The 14,951-nt window shown below is 50.0% G+C and overlaps 1 protein-coding gene across 1 annotated transcript in view; it reads left to right on the top strand.

Annotated features, from left to right (window-relative positions):
• The first annotated feature begins 711 nt into the window (after positions 1-711).
• The window catches only part of LOC118640384 (dynein heavy chain-like), a 37,136-nt gene continuing 22,896 nt past the window's right edge, over positions 712-14,951 (top strand). The window contains exons 1-5 of the mRNA XM_036277290.1: positions 712-869; positions 1,093-1,275; positions 1,475-1,740; positions 1,874-2,292; positions 2,352-2,483. Of these exons, the coding sequence (XP_036133183.1) occupies positions 712-869; positions 1,093-1,275; positions 1,475-1,740; positions 1,874-2,292; positions 2,352-2,483 (1,158 nt within the window). The remainder of the gene's footprint in view (positions 870-1,092; positions 1,276-1,474; positions 1,741-1,873; positions 2,293-2,351; positions 2,484-14,951) is intronic.

The raw sequence follows: 14,951 nt of genomic DNA, 5'->3' as shown, positions 1-14,951 counted from the left end.
CCTATTTCTCGCCACTGTGCAACCCTCCTTCTTTCCACACTCCTAGCTGGACGGCGAACATGCCCATCAGAGCCACACCCAGGGGCTGTGTGCCATGTTGTGGTAAAGAAATGCTTGATTATGATGATGTTCTCTCCTCTCCGGAAAGTTAATTGATACTCACACGCAGGCTTGATCCTTGAGAGTGCGTGGGCCAAGTGTGTGTGAGGACTGACGAGCGTAGCAGAGACGGAGCAGAGGTGCTCTCCACAGCCTGGGCACTGGCATGCTCGCACAGACCTTTCCCGAAGCAGAGAGCAAAAACCCGTGCCAATTCCATGAAAGGGCTGAAGGGTCCTTTAAGATATGAGGAGTGCATCATGAGTGGTTCCGGGTCCTCCAAAGGGGACTCACATTACTTGACTCACAGGGGAATTAAAAGAGTTGGGGTGAGAGAGAAGCAAAACCTACATCGGATGAAAACAATGGAAGAAGAAGAAAAAACTGGCAATAGTCATTAGTGGTGGAAAGCGGGGGGTAATGAGGAATGGTGCCTTGTCCCTGGCTGTTGGGGACAAGCAGGGGGGATCCGGAGCAAAGGAGTAAAGTAGGTGGATCTGGATGATGTGATGTTGATGATAATGAGAGGTATTCTATGCTGGGCATCACGTGAGTTCTTCGTAAGTACCATCCCATCGAATCCTCTAGATGTGCACCATTCAATACACAGCCATGCGCACCATTCGATACACAGCCATGCGCACCATTCAGTACACAGCCATGCGCACCATTCAGTACACAGCCATGCGCACCATTCAATACACAGCCATGTGCACCATTCAATACACAGCCGTGTGCACCATTCAATACACAGCCATGCGCACCATTCAGTACACAGCATGTGCACCATTCAGTACACAGCCATGTGCACCATTCAATACACAGCCATGCGCACCATTCGATACACAGCCATGCGCACCATTCAGTACACAGCCATGTGCACCATTCAGTACACAGCCATGTGCACCATTCAAAACACAGCCATGCGCACCATTCGATACACAGCCATGCGCACCATTCAGTACACAGCCATGTGCACCATTCGATACACAGCATGTGCACCATTCAGTACACAGCCATGTGCACCATTCAGTACACAGCCATGTGCACCATTCAGTACACAGCCATGCGCACCATTCAATACACAGCCATGCGCACCATTCGATACACAGCCATGCGCACCATTCAGTACACAGCCATGCGCACCATTCGATACACAGCCATGCGCACCATTCAGTACACAGCATGTGCACCATTCAGTACACAGCCATGTGCACCATTCAATACACAGCCATGCGCACCATTCGATACACAGCCATGCGCACCATTCAGTACACAGCCATGCGCACCATTCGATACACAGCCATGCGCACCATTCAGTACACAGCCATGCGCACCATTCAGTACACAGCCATGTGCACCATTCGATACACAGCATGTGCACCATTCAGTACACAGCCATGCGCACCATTCAGTACACAGCCATGTGCACCATTCAGTACACAGCCATGTGCACCATTCAATACACAGCCATGCGCACCATTCGATACACAGCCATGCGCACCATTCAGTACACAGCCATGCGCACCATTCGATACACAGCCATGCGCACCATTCAGTACACAGCCATGTGCACCATTCAATACACAGCCGTGTGCACCATTCAATACACAGCCATGCGCACCATTCAGTACACAGCATGTGCACCATTCAGTACACAGCCATGCGCACCATTCAATACACAGCCATGCGCACCATTCGATACACAGCCATGCGCACCATTCAGTACACAGCCATGTGCACCATTCAATACACAGCCATGCGCACCATTCAGTACACAGCATGTGCACCATTCAGTACACAGCCATGCGCACCATTCAATACACAGCCATGCGCACCATTCGATACACAGCCATGCGCACCATTCAGTACACAGCCATGCGCACCATTCGATACACAGCCATGCGCACCATTCAGTACACAGCCATGCGCACCATTCGATACACAGCCATGCGCACCATTCAGTACACAGCCATGTGCACCATTCGATACACAGCCATGCGCACCATTCAATACACAGCCATGAGCACCATTCAGTACACAGCCATGTGCACCATTCAGTACACAGCCATGCGCACCATTCAGTACACAGCCATGAGCACCATTCGATACACAGCCATGAGCACCATTCAGTACACAGCCATGCGCACCATTCAGTACACAGCCATGCACACCATTCGATACACAGCATGCGTACCATTCGATACACAGCCATGTGCACCATTCAGTACACAGCCATGCGCACCATTCAGTACACAGCCATGAGCACCATTCGATACACAGCCATGAGCACCATTCAGTACACAGCCATGAGCACCATTCAGTACACAGCCATGCGCACCATTCAGTACACAGCCATGCACACCATTCGATACACAGCATGCGTACCATTCGATACACAGCCATGCGCACCATTCGATACACAGCCATGTGCACCATTCGATACACAGCCATGCGCACCATTCGATACACAGCCATGATTCACATGTGGCTTTTTAGATTTAGGTTTATATGAAATAAAATGAAAATTAAGTTCAGTAATTACACTAGTCAAGTTTCAAGTTTTTGATAGCCATGCATGGCTAGTGGCTACCACATTGGATGGTGAAGCTATAGAACATTCTTGCAGAATACGCTATTGAACAGTACAGTGCTGGTCTGTATCCCACCTACTCCAAGTATGGCCTATCGATATTACCTAGAAGCTTCTTAGAAAGCCAGAATCTAAGCCCTTCCTATGCATCTATGGAATCACTAATTTGGAAAGTTTTTGGACAGTATTTCTTCAAGTGCATTTTTTTTTCCTGCCTCATTGTCTTTCTCTCTTTTCTTTCTGGAATTGCAATTACCCTCATTTTAGACTTTTTGATATTATTTCACAGCCCCTAAAGCTCTGTTCATTGTATTCTCAATCTATTTCCCCTCCCTCTTTTAAAGAATGAATATTTTCTATTGATCTAATTTCAAGTTCCCTGACTTTCTTTTCTTATATATTCTAGTTAGAAAATTTCCATTTGGTTATTTTTAATATTTTCTATTTTTCTGCTGAGATTCCCCATTTTATATTCACTATGACCCTATTATCCTCTACATAATCAGACATAGTTACAATAGTTGTTTTAAATCCTTGAATCATAGTTTCAATATCTGGGTCATCTCAGGATTGGCTTCTGTTGAATGTCTTTTCTCTTGAAAATGGGTCACATCTGCCCGGTTTTCTGCATGTCAAGCACTTTGGAATTTCACCCTGGATGCTGTGAATGTTTTCTTTAGGGGATCATGAATTCTCTTACATTGCTCCAAAGAGTGTTGATGATTTTGTTTTAGCAGACAATGCAGTTGGTTAGACTGCAAAGTGTCTCACCTGTATGTGCAGAAGTTAAAAATCTTAGTTGAGATCTTTAATCTTTAGCTGTAAGCTATTTTGAGTTCTCCTGTGCACGCATGGTCTTGGGGTCTGCTAGAGATTTGGACTGCATCTACACCCAGAGTTTGGGGTGCCCCTTCTCTGCTTTCTCCCCTCTAGGACTGTCCCTCATTATGATTATGGCTGCCTTGGGCTGCATGCATCCTCTAGTTCCTGAGGCCAGAATAGTTGCCAAGATTTCTGAGTGTTTTAGCTGCCCTGCAGGCTGAGATTCAACTTCCCTCCAAAATCTACTTCTTCCCCCAACTCTCACAGTTGTGTGTGGTATGGTTATGGTTAGTCTGTTAGGCTAATGGGTCACATCTGACTCTGCTGTACCATAGAGTTCAGGACTTACTGAATCCGTCTTCATTTTACTAAGATCCCCACATGATTAAGAGGCAATGCTCATGTTATTGATGAGGAAACCGAGGCTTAAAGGGATTTCTCCTAATGGCCAAGGCCAAGAGTGTTAGGGGAGATGGGGTTCAAACCCATCAGGATTTTTATTTTTTATTTTATTTTATTTTATCCTCACCCGAGGACATTTTTCCATTTTTTGTTCAGGTAGAGTGGGAGGGAGAGAGAGGAACAGAGAGAGAGAGAGAGAAACATCGATGTGAAAGGAACACATCGAGTGGCTGCCACCTGCACAACTGACCAGGGCCGGGGACAAACTGCAACCGAGGTACATGCCCTTAGCGGGAACCGAACCCGGGTCTCTCAGGACTGCAGGCCAATGCTCTAACCGCTGAGCCAAACCGGCCAGGGCCCATCAGGATTTTTAAAATATTTTTTTCTTCATTGATTTTAGAGAGAGAGGAAGGGAGAGGGAGAGAGATAGAAACATGGATGAGAGAGAACATCGACTGTCCGCCTCCTGCATGCCCCCACTGGGGGTTTGGCCCACAGCCTGGGCACGTGCCCTGACCGGGAATCAAACCGGCGACCTCCTGGTGCAGGGGTCGACGCTCGACCACTGAGCCACACTGGCCAGGCAAGACTCCTTCTTTAATATCTACTGTTGATTCATGAACAGTGAAGCTCATGGCCAACAGCACTGTCACTCCCGCCTGAATGAAGCTTATCTAACATGTATTTTCTTTTTCAGGCGCATCACGGCCCCCCTGTGCTCAGGAACAGGGCCTCAGCGCTACGCTTGGGGGTCCTTTTACATAGTGAAATCCCCAGCGCAAAGCACAGATTGCTGAGGCATCGCACCAAACTGAGAAAAGGAACGTGTTCCCAGTGGGAGGGCCGGCGGGGGAAAGAGCGGCTCCCTGTTCAACCTCAGAGGCAAGCAGGCTTGGGGGGCAGGGGGGTGGGGGGGCTGCCACGTCTGCTGCTCTGTGCCCGTCCTGAGAGGTTAGAGATAAATCTGAGCAGGGAGGCAGATCCTCAAACACCGGTTTTCGTGGATCACGAGGATCAGCCACACGGGGATGGTGCTTTGCATACGGTAAACTCGGTGAAGGTTTCTTAGGGTTATTAAGGGCTGGGAGGTGGCTCATGGGGCTCATGAACAAATGTCTCTGTGGGGAAAGAAAGGGCAAAGTGGAGAAAGCTCGCTCAGACTTCCTGGTGCCCCGGGGGAGGGGCAGGGCTTAGAGTGGAGTCGCCCGATGTGGTCAGCCTCCAGAAATTCAATTCCGTGTGCAGACCAGCTAGACATCTTGATTGCAAGAGACAAAAATGGACATTTGTTACCTTAAGCAGAAAATACCTCTGTTGGAAGGGCATGGGAATCATGGGTACGGTGGCGGGCCAGGCAAGAAGAGAGACAAAGGGCTGCCAAGGGCCAGCCGCTGACATGATCTGTGTAGGGGCCACACGTGGCACACACCATGCACATGCAATGCCAACCACTTCCCTTATCAGGATCTCATACTCTGGGCCACTATGCACTTGCCCAAATCATGCCAGGATTCTTATGTTCCGGGCGCTGGACCATTACACTGTGTTTCATCTCCTCCTCCTTCCGTTTTCACAGAGGCCCCTGGAGGTAGGTCTGTTGTCCCATTTTACAGACAAAGAGACTAAGGGCCAGAGACTTAAGGAACTTGCTGGGAGTGAGTCAGAGAGCAGGTGACAGGTGCAGGATTCCACCTGGCATCCCAGGGGAGTCAGTTCCTTCCAGGTGAGGAGGAGAGGAGGTGGGGAGGTGGGGAGGGAGCAGAAACAGTGGGTTAGGGTCCTCGTTCTCAAACTGTGGTCCCTGGACCAGCAGCAGCAACAGTAGCACTTGAGAACTGAAAAGTGGCTTCTCAGGTGTCACCCCAGATGTCCTGAATGGACACCCTGAGGGCATCATGACAAGCCCTGCAGGTGATTCTGATACTCCTGTTTGAGTCCCCTGGCTTAAAAGCCCAGGGCTGGCTGCCCGTGGCAAGTTATCAACTCCGTTTGTCATCTTCTGCATTATGTATGAGGTTTCATTAATATGCAAATTTCTGTCAATTGATTGGCTTGCCTGGCATGGTGCCTTGCATCTCCTAAGTCAGAGGCCGCTGTGCTTTCCTGTTTTGTAATTCTCTAACTGTGGACCATTCTGTAGCTGCAATGAGATCAATAAACCCTCTACTCAGAGGGAAGTGAGCCGGGCTGGCTCCCATATGCCCAGAATTTCCGCTGCCTTGAAGCTCCTCAGGCCGGGGAATTGCAAAGGGGCCCTTGGAGCCAGTGCATTGACGTTTACATTTCAGCCTTGTCAATTACTGGCTGTGTGAGGAGAGCAAGTCATGTGACCTCCCAGCCCATTTCCTTATCTGTGAGAAGATGGCAGAATCTTCGGACTTATTAGTATGAAAATGATTAGTCTTTTCTTTCTCCCAGCCTTGGCCTCTGAGGGATTCAGTGACATACCCAAGGTCACACGACTCTCTTGTGGTGGAATCAGGCCAGAAAGCAGGTGACCTACAAGGACTCTTGGCCCGTCATGAATCCACCTGGAGGCTGGTGTCGTCACTGACAGTACTTTGCTGCTGGTGACTGTGGGGAGGGAGGGGTCAGTTTCAGGAGTCTGGACATGTGGCCACTCTTTGACCATTTTTGGATACTGAGAGACAGGACAGGCAAGAGACAAAGCCAGGTGATGGAGGTAGGCACTGTCCCTACCCTGAAATACAAGCCTTGGTCATCTACCTTGTTCTCAACGTGTCTATAAGCTGCCTGGTTGGGGGCAGCCAAGCCTGCAGGTCTTTGGTCCTTAGTTTCTTTGTCTGTAAAATGGGACAACAGCACCTACCTCAGGAGGCCGCGGTGAGGACTGAGGAAATGATGATGCACAAACTATGCTCCCAGTCAAGTGACATATGCTCCCTGGTCCTGGCGTTCTGTAAAATTGGGGTAATGACAAACCCATGTCAGAGAGGGCACTGGGATTCTTGCTATTGTTGCTACTCCACTGTTTGGCTGTATCCTGATTCATTAGCTCGTCCTATGGGAAAACTTCTGGGTTGTCCCCACTTTTCCCTGGGACAAGTCCACAATTCCTTATCCAATCCTCTGGGGACACCTGTGTTTTGGGATTCACATGTTTTTGTCCTCTTTTTCTGAAGGACTTTTTATTTTCATTTATTCAAGAACTTTACATTTTATTTTCAATGACAGCTGACATTCAGTATTCTTTTGTCTTAGTTTCTGGTGTACAGCATCGTGGTTAGACAGTCATATACTTTACAAAATGTTCCCTCTGATATTCCCAGTACCCCCCTGGAGCCATCCATAGTTATTGCAATATTATTGACTATATTCCCCAGGCTGTACTTACATCCCTATGACTACTTTGTAACTGCCAACCTGTGACTCTCAATCCCTTCACCTTTCTACCAAGTCCCCCAGCCCCCTTCCCTTCTGGCAACCACCCGTCTCTGTGTCTCCGGGACATGATTTGGATTTCAGGCAGGGTACAGGGCACATACATCACATGCTATGTAATACCCCTGGGGGTGATGGGGCAGCACCCTGCCATCAAACACATTTATGAATTCTTCAGTGAAACCATAAACATTGCCACTGAAGGGGGCGAGTGAAGACTCACTCACTAGCTTCCCATTAGTTCCAGGCTGGTTTTACTGAGTGAGCGTTGGCTCCACCCTTAGGGAAACAGCATCAGAGTCAAAGCCTCCTGGGGGGTTGAATTATGATAAACGCATGACTATGCACTTAGGCAAATATTTCTGTAAGACGACTTTCTGCAAAAGATGTCGCTGGGTTGAGGAGTCTGTCCATTTACAAACTTTTAATACTCGTTGAGAAATTCCCACTCCCCGCTGTCTCTGAGCTGCACTCGTTGTGAGCCAGGATCGCTACGGAAGTGGAGGCCCCGGCTCTGGGGTCCTGGGGGGGTGGAGGTCTGCCGGGGGTAGCAGGGCCTTGCCCACCCCCTGGAGTCCTTGGAGACAGAGGTGAGTGGAGGCTGCTCTGTGCACCTGCCAGGAGGGGGGCACTGTGCCAGCAGAAGGCGGGGCTGGGCTCGGAGCAATGGGAGCTCAAGGAAGTGAAATCTGAGCTCCCCAGGCTTGTTGGACAGGCGGGAAAAGTACTCAAGGGGGCTGGCCTCAGGGCCCAGAACCCAGTCAGCTGGTGTCAGAATTAGCTCTGGCTCTCTTCCCATCTCCGAGCCAAGAGCTCCGGGGCCGGGGCTGGGCTGTGTTTCCTTCCTTGTCTCTCCATCTGTTTGTATCGGAGGAAAACATATTCCTGAGTGGAGATGGAAGGCCTGCTGTGACCACAGCTGTTGGAGCAGGTGGCATGGGGCTGGTGTCAGGTGGGAGTCCTGGGTGACTTGGCAGGTGCTGGGTACCCCCTGTATTGGGGGAACATTGCAGGGATGTGAAAGAAGAGGTGATGCTTCTGATCTTCTTCCTGTGGCCGGCACAGTGCCTGGCACTTAGTGGGAACTTTATATGCGATTAGACGGAAGGAAGAAGAGAAAGAAAAAGCAAGAAGCCGAGTGATGTTAGCAGGTCAGAGCTAGAATGGTCTTTAATGATCACTCTGTGTCCCCGTTTTACAGATGGGAAAGCGGAGGCCCAGAGGGCTCAAGGGGCTTGCCCGAGGTTACCCAGCGGGTAAGCCCCCTCCAAACCCTCACAGCCTCTTCTGTCGAGTCACCCCATCTCTCTGGCTTCAGGTTCCTCATCTGTCAAATGTGTGTCTGCTCCTGACCCGCTCTGTCTGCTGGGTGGAGTAAGAATCAAAGTTGATCACATCCCTCCCTTGTATAAAACCCTTCTGTGGCTCCCCATTGCCCTCAAAATAAAGATATGGGTCTTTCCCGGCCGGTGTGGCTCAGTGGTTGAACATCGACCCATGCACCAAGAGGTCACTGGCTCAATTCCCAGGCAGGGCACATGCCCAGGTTGTTAGCCAAATCCCCGGGGGGGGGGGGCATATAGGAGGCGGTCAATTGATGTTCTCTCTCATTGATGTTTCCATCTCTCTCTCTCCCTTCCTCTCTCTCTAAACAATAAAGAAAAAAAAGACACGGGTTCTCAATGCCACTGACATGTCTGACCCCGGAGACTCCCATCCACTCTCCTCCCGGCATCAGCCTGCCTCCCTCCCTCCATCTCTGCCTCCAGCGCCCCTGCTGGCTGCCAGTTCAGCCACCACTCACACTCCTCCCCTCTGCAGGGCCTTTGCACAGCCCTCTGCCTGGTGGTTGGGCCCCAGGATGCTGGAGTTTCAAATCCTACCTTTGCCTCTTCCCTGGGCCACCTAGGGATAGTGTCTGATTAGTTCTGTCAATGCTCCGCTCACTAAACAGGGAAGTTGGAGATGTTCTGAGCTTCCCCACGGGAGGGAAGGACCATGGCAGGTTCTTAAAGGGCTGACGTTGTTGGTTTTTGAAGGATGCTTGGGGGCAGAGACCACGATTCAAGCATGAAAACTAAATTACTTGGTCATATGTCCTCAGAAAATTGCTCTGTTCTCTCTCCTCCCCCACACCTGGCCATCTTACTAAGTCACAAGATGCTCTTAAAAGCTAAATAACACCCTAGGATGTGCGTAAGGACGTGCGGGAATGTGCGTAAGAGAGAGAAAACCTGGTTTCTTGGATGCTGTAAAATGTGTCGATTCTCCTTGCTCTTGACCTGAAGTTAGAAATATGGGGACTTTTTATAAACTGCAGAAAGACTGTTAGTTTTTGGAAAAAAAGAGAGCAAGCAAAAGCCTTAAGAGCAGCCCAACAGACCATGGCCTTCCCTTCGGCCGCAAGCCGATGTGTGTCCCACATCGTCTTTATCTATTCACCATGGTTAGGTTGCTCCCATATTTTGGCTACTGTAAACAAACAATGTTGCAATGAAAATGGGGTGCATATATCTTTTTGAGTTAGTGTTTTTATTTTCTTTGGATACGTACCCCAAAGCAGAATTGCTGGGTTCTATGGTAGCTCTATTTTTAATAGTCTGAGGAATCACCATACTGTTTCATAGTGGCTGTACCAATGTACACTCTCCCCAACAGTGCAGGAGGGTCTTCTTCTCCACCACTTGTTCTCCCATTATTTTTTTAAAAATCACATCCCCCTGTTTTTCTCCTCACAGCATTTACTGCAGCCTTTAATTATTTTAAGATCAGTGGTTCTTAAGAGGGGATGATTTTGTCCCTACCCCTTGGGGACATCTAGCAATCACTAAAGATATTTTTATTGTTACATTCTGGGTTAGGGCGGGAAGAGCCCAGGGGTCTTTCTAAACATCTTATAATGAACAGAACAGTCTTCCACAAGTATCTGGCCAAAATGTCTACAGTGCCGAGGTTGAGAAACCGCGACCTAGACTACAAAGTGAATGTTACCTATATAATGTGCCTTGACCTTCACATGGATTCAAGGGCTTTCATTTCCACAGAAGCCCAGCTGCTTGGCGCTGTCTGTGGTGCTGAAGGGAGCTTGACCTCCAAGCTGAGTCCCCCAACAGCTTGTCCAAACCCCCGCATTTCTTGATCCCGTTTGGATCTCTGTTCCCAGATCCCACCTCAGACTGTTGTACATTGACTTATACAACATGAGAGCAGGAAGAGTCTTAGAAGTCAGCTAGTCTAACTCTCCTCTGTTGCATTAAAAGGAAAACGAGGTCCAGAGTCCAAATGGGCTATTGCAATAGAAGATGACATTGCAATAGAACGGCATTTACTTGCAGCTGATGAAGTGCCGGTCATTTCCCTGGGGGCCCTCCGTGCCCAGCACACTGTGGCCAATGACGTTTTGCCATCTGAGGACTGTTAATGGGGTTGTCCCCCGACTAAGAAGCTCTTTGAGGTAGGTTGTCCCTGAATCTCATCAGCACCAGAGGGAAGTTGGGTGAGCAGATTTGCTTCTGCATTGCTCAGGGCAGCCAGGGTGGGCAGGCCCTCACTGAGTGCTCTGGGAACAGATGCCCTCTGTTCCTGGAAGCTAAGTGGGTCTTAGGTTAGCACCCACAAATCTGAGCATCACTCTGCTTAATGTGACCCCGAGTGTTTCCTGTGTTTTACAGCCCTGAGCTTTTGCTTCTGACTTCGTGGGACTTTGTGAAACCATCGATTTCCCACTCATCAGAGAAATAAATTCCAGGAGGCTATTTTGCTAGTAGTGGTCTTTTGTGAAAGCATCACTTTTATGCATTGTGAGGAAACTGCCACCTAACGTGGCCTTCAGTTGAGGGCCTACTAAGTGTCAGGTGCTTTATATATTGTCTCTGATCTTAATAACTCCATGAAGTGGACATTATTTGCCCTGTTTGCAGATGAAGAAACTGGGTCTCAGAGGGGCCAAGTAGTTTGCCCAAGGTCACACAGCAAGAAAATGGTGGCATCGCATGTTTAACTCCATCTTTCTCGTCTTTCCTCCAGATCTGGTGTTCTCAAAGTGTGGTCCCCAGACCAGCAGCACCGGCACCACTGGGAACGTGTTAGAAATGCCCATTCTCAGATCCTGCCCCACACGCAGGGGGTCAGGAACTCCAAGGTGGGCCTGGCAATCTGAGCTTTGTGAAGCCCTCCCGGTGATTCTGCTGCTGATTCGAGTGTGAGAACCACTTCGCTAGAGTTCCTTTCTTTTGCTTCCCACCAGAGCTGTCTTCTAGAGAGAGGGACCAGCACTGAGGAGTTATCTTGTATTTTCAGAGGCAGAAGAGATGAACTACTCCAGATTCCCTTCCTCCCAGGAGCAGATCACTGGACATCGTAGGCTTAGTATCATTCGGGAAACTTCTCTACCTTGACTTAAGAGGAGAGCCTTCTAGCCAGCGAACTGCCTCAGTTTCTCTACCTACAATTACACAATTCCATGAGGCTCAGGTGTTTGTCGTATGCACACAAAATAACAGTGACCTCAGATGATGTTTCATAATAACAATAGCAGTGGCCATGCTTTATTGAGCACCTACTGTGTGGCAGGCCTGACGCTGCAGATCGGTAAGCTCTGTTGCCTTGAGTCCTCACCCTATGAGACATGTGCTCTCATTCCTCTGGGCCTCAGTCCTTTCATCTGTACAATGGGGATGATGTCGCAACTACTGCACAGGGTTGTTTGGGGATTAACTGAGTTCGTGTATCTAAGTGATTAGAACCAGGCCTGGCACATGGCAAGTACCATCTAAGTATCCTAGCACCACGCACATCGTGTATCTGGGGAAACTGAGGCTCAGAAAAGTAAACGACTTGCTCACGACCACATAGCTGAGAAGTGGCTGACCCAGGTCTGAAGCCTGTGTGTGAGGACTCCAGTGCCCACTCTTTCGCTTTCTGTTCAGAGGCAACCACGTGGCAGTGACCCTGGTTTGGGGGTGCCTTTTCCTGCCCCAGATATCAGAGTGGGATTCCCTGGTCTCTATAGCTTTGGTCCGTTCTCTCTTAGCCCATGGACGCCCCATTGCCATTCTCCGGGCCCCCAGGCTTATGGAAGTAAACGGCAGAGCCTGAAAAATAAATAAAAAATTAGCTTCACGCTCCCAGTGCCCGGAGGCGATGGCAGGCGTTGCATTATTCAGGCTATTTGGGTGGGAGCTGTTAGTTTTCTGCTGCTCTCGCCTCGACGGCCACCCCGACAGATTGATGGATGAGCCAGTAAAACACTCGGAGGCCAGGAGGAAAATTCTTAATCATAACTCACCGATGGTTTTTCTGCACTGGCAGCGCCAGAGGCTCGGCCTGGCCTGGGACCTCCCTCGGCCCCCTCTCGTGAGGCTGAGGGTGCCAAAGGCAGAGTCATCCTAGCAACCGGCTGAGGACTTGAAGCAGGACTTTTCAGAACGGCGCTCTTCCTTCATTTTATTCTAGGCTTTTATTTTTAAAAGCGAAGGTGTAATGAACAGAACTGTACAGTTCGATGAATTTTTACATGTATGAACATGATATAACTGTTATTGGACAAACGGGGTCCATTTACCCGTGTGCGTCCAGCCCAATAAGGTCCGAGCAGGAGTTTGCAGCCAAGGGAGTGAGAGTTTCCTGGCTGAGGACATGGCCCACGCCGGGAGACACAGGTGGCTAATGCAAAGACCCGCGGGGGTGGTGGTACTGGTGCTCAGGGGCTGGGGCACCTGATAGAAGCTGGAATTACAGTGGCTTGTCCTGGGGAAGCTGATGCCACCAAGAAGTCCGACGCTGTCAGACTGGAATCCAGACAGAACCCAGCTGACCCAAGAGCCTTGAAAATGCAGCCCTGAGCCAGGGAAGGACCAGGTACGAGGCAAACAGGCCCAGACCCAGAGGCAAGCAAGCAGGCAGAGCATCCCCCCAGGCACCGAGGATGACCCACTGTGCTTTCCAGGGGCACGCAGGCCGGATGCAGAGACCACCCTCTCTGCCGCGGCTCCGCCCCCGAATACTCTGTACAGGATGCTCTCTCTCTCAGCATCCTAAGCATGACATCTGTCCCTTTGTGTCTGGGCACAGGGCATGCGTGGTCTGGAGCCACTTCTTCCTGGGCCACTTTGTGCTTTTGTGGTGGGACATGTAGGTATCAGTTGTCTGCAAGATTAAAACCCACTCAGGTGGAAAATGGCAGGTGGGGTGCCAAGCAAAAGGATTCCATCCCTCCTCAGCAGGAAGGCAGCCCTTTGAGCCAGCGCCAGGGACGCCGGATGCCTCTGCTGGCAAGGCCCCTCCTGGCAGATGGAATCTGCAAACCTCAGTGCCCTGCAAGGGAACACAGGAGAAAACAATCCACACTGGGGTGTGTGTGCTCGTCTGAGCCCATCCGCTGACAGGCCAGGTGACCCTGGGCAAATCCTCCCCTCCCCCAGCCTCTGCTTTGCCATCTGCACAACGGGATCATGATGCTCTTCACTTTTCTCATGGGGTGTGGAGAGGACTCACGTGCAAAGAAAGTACATGTTAACAGGATGAAGGTAAAAAACTTAGCTTTGGCCCCTATCTGTTCTCCTACTCAGAAAAGTCACGTGGTGAGGAGGTATGCCGGAACATGTCTTTAGCAAAGTCACAGGGTAACAGAACCCTAAGGGGACCTCCAATGATCAGCTCAGTGGGTACTTAATAAATGTTTGCTAGGTGCATGAACACATCAACACCCACCCCTTACCGCTAATTAAATCACATTTTATTTTAATCTTCACCGACGACATGCTTAGAGAGAGGGAGGAGAGAGGGAGAGAAACATTGATGTGAGAGAGAGAAACATCAATCGGTCGCCTCTCATACGCTCCCTGACTGGGGATCAAACCCGAAACCCAGGAATATGCCCTGACAGGGAATCAAACCGGTAACCTGTCATTGCAAGGGGACAACGCTCAACAAACCCAGCCACTCCAGCCAGGCTAAATCATATTTAAATTAATATTTGGTAGTCAAAGCTCCTATGTCTTGTCTCAGCCCTTCCTACCAACCTCCTTTTCCACTGCTCCCCAATCCGCAGCTGGCACCCCGCTGATGTCTGCTGTCTCTCTTTCCTGCTGGGCTGTGGCTGGTCTACGTCCCTCTCCTGAAGGTTTCTGTGACCCAGGCCTCTTGAGTTCTGTAACCAGCTTCCTCCACACCCTTAGGCCTTGCCCAGGCCAACTCATGCCTCTGAGCTACTCTGTCCCGTTCACGGTGCCTGAGAGTGGGGGAGGATTTGGCTAAGAGGAAGGATTGAGGGGAGCATCCTGGAAAGGGGGCAGAGCATAAGTGGGGGCCCAGGAGTGGGGATGAATAGGACCTAAACAGAGCCAGTAGACGGTGTGTCTCACAAACGGGGTGGGCAAATGACTGAGCACCTGTTCTGGGACAGGCACAGGGCCAAGCTCATGGCTTTTATGTCTTATGATGAGCCCTGTTTACTGTATGGAATCCCAGCCTACTCACTTTGTAAGAACTTGACCTCACTGTCCCTCAGTGTCTCTGGAGGGAAAACCAGAGATGTACCTGCTCATGGGTTCTTATAAGAATGAAGAGTTAAGGCTTCCGGTCAGGATGGCGGGTAGGTAAACGCGGTATCCGTCCTCCCACAACCACA

This window comes from Molossus molossus, unplaced genomic scaffold, assembly GCF_014108415.1.
Source record: "Molossus molossus isolate mMolMol1 unplaced genomic scaffold, mMolMol1.p scaffold_m16_p_22, whole genome shotgun sequence".
Taxonomy (NCBI): domain Eukaryota; kingdom Metazoa; phylum Chordata; class Mammalia; order Chiroptera; family Molossidae; genus Molossus; species Molossus molossus.
The sequence above is the reverse complement of the archived record's forward strand: the minus strand, read 5'-3'. Positions and strand labels throughout refer to the sequence as shown.